At 61.4% G+C, this 1,933-nt stretch overlaps 1 protein-coding gene across 1 annotated transcript; it reads left to right on the top strand.

Annotated features, from left to right (window-relative positions):
• The first annotated feature begins 304 nt into the window (after positions 1-304).
• Cited4 (Cbp/p300 interacting transactivator with ED-rich tail 4) lies at positions 305-1,636 on the top strand. Its single transcript, XM_021161181.3, has one exon. It carries the CDS (start codon positions 548-550, stop codon positions 1,094-1,096), a length of 549 nt encoding a protein of 182 aa, XP_021016840.1. The 5' UTR covers positions 305-547; the 3' UTR covers positions 1,097-1,636.
• The last annotated feature ends 297 nt before the right edge of the window (positions 1,637-1,933 follow it).

Here is a 1,933-nt window from a genome sequence, read left to right as displayed (position 1 = left end):
CCAAGATCCTGAAACTCCAGGAACTGGCCCTCTCACCTCATCTGGCAAATTCAAGCTACTCCCATACCCCCACTAACCAGTACCTCGAAGGCCTGACCAAGCCCCAGAAAAATGTCAACCACCCAGCCCCACCAAAGTGCCTGCATCCCGGGACGCCCTTGGAGGCCCAAAGGGCGGAGCTCTGGTAGGGGGCGGGACCAATGCCTTCTTGGACAGGTTCACGACCCGCCCAGAAGGGATTCATCCAGCCAATGACAGACAGGGGGCGTGGCACTCCCGCCTCTTGGTATAAAAAATTCGCTGGCCTCTAAGGCACTGCGCGAAAGCCTGGGAACCCTTGGGCTGTCTGTTTCTTTTGCGGCCTGCAACTACTGCCGTGGGCAGCGCAGAAGAGGAGATCCGGGAGACCCGGGTGAGACAGTGAACGAATCCGATTTTTCTTCCTCTGCCTGGTTGAGTTGCAGGGACTGCACAGTGCCCGGGTCTCCCGCCCAAGAGGAGCCGCTGGCCGAGACCCGGGGCGTGCCCTGACTGTCCGCCAGCTGCTATGGCCGACCACCTGATGCTCTCCGAGGGCTACTGCCTGCTACAGGTGCCGCCGCACGCCCACGGCCCGCACGCTCCCCGGACTCTGCAGCCATACGCAGGCCCGGGCATGGACAGCGGTCTGCGGCCGCGGGGGGCTCCGCTGGGACCGCCGCCGCCACCCGGGACCCTGGCATACGGCTCCTTCGGGTCGCCGGTCTCTTTCCAGCCCTTCCCCGTCTCGCAGTCGCCGGGCGCCGGTAGCACACACCTGCAGTCTGCAGCCACACCGTCCCCGGGTCGCATCCCGGCGCCCCCGGCAGCCGCCGGAGGGCCCTCACCTCTGCAGCCGGCGCCTGGAGCCGCAGCCTCGTTGCCGCCGCCGCCGCCGCCACCCGCCCTGGGATGCATGGACACCGAGCTCATCGACGAAGAGGCGCTGACGTCGCTGGAACTCGAGCTTGGGCTGCACCGCGTACGCGAGCTGCCCGAGCTCTTCCTTGGCCAGAGCGAGTTCGATTGCTTCTCAGACCTGGGGTCAGCGCCGGCCGCCGGCTCGGTGAGCTGTTGAGAGCCACCACCCAGAGACACGGGACCTTGCGCCCGGTGGCCCGGCTCCCACACACCCTCCGTGAGGGTGGAGGCGCCGGGTTTTCGTGCCGAGACGGCTCCAGCCGAGAACACCTGCCTTGCCTCCAGGCTCTGCCTCCTGCCAGATGACAGTTGGGTCTCGCTTCTCATACCCAAGCCTCAGCGGTCTAATGGAGGGAACTGAACCAGCCTTCGGATTCCACGTTCTTGGATTCTGTGCCCTCTTTCCGCCGCCTTGCCCCAATCTGAGCCATTACAGGCCTCTGCCTGACCTTCCTTCTCGAGCAGCCTACTAACCGGATTGGGTCTAGGGAGCCACCTCTCCGTACCCCCTACCTTCCCAGGGCCTCTGGCCCGGGGGAGGGAAGGTTTTTACACCTAACCCCTGCAGAGTGGAGCCATGCTCCCGCTGGCCTCTAAAACCAAAATAAAATTGGGTTGCTTTACAATTTTGAGTTTCCATTTCCTTTTCATCCCCACCCTCAAGTACCTGTAACTTGCAAAAAGTCTGAGGCTGTTAGAGTCCCAAAATGAAACTGAGGCTCGCAACCTCAACAGCCCAAAGGACAAGAAACTTGATAGTTTCTTTTGAAAATGTCTTGAGAGTTGTGCAATTGTCATGACATAACCTGAGGGGTCCAGGCTGCTGCCTGGCCAGTTAACAGCTTAATCCGTTTGGTTTCCTAGCCACTAGGACTCCAGGAACTGGGGGGGAGGGGTCCCTGAAGATCCAGGCAGCTCTAGCTTTGGACAGAGACTATCTCACTTGCCCACGACACTGCCCCTTTGGTTTCTTTGGAAGGATTGGTTGTGATGA

This window comes from Mus caroli, unplaced genomic scaffold, assembly GCF_978045245.1.
Source record: "Mus caroli unplaced genomic scaffold, Mus_caroli_1 scaffold_6, whole genome shotgun sequence".
Classification (NCBI taxonomy): Eukaryota; Metazoa; Chordata; class Mammalia; order Rodentia; family Muridae; genus Mus; species Mus caroli.
The sequence above is the reverse complement of the archived record's forward strand: the minus strand, read 5'-3'. Positions and strand labels throughout refer to the sequence as shown.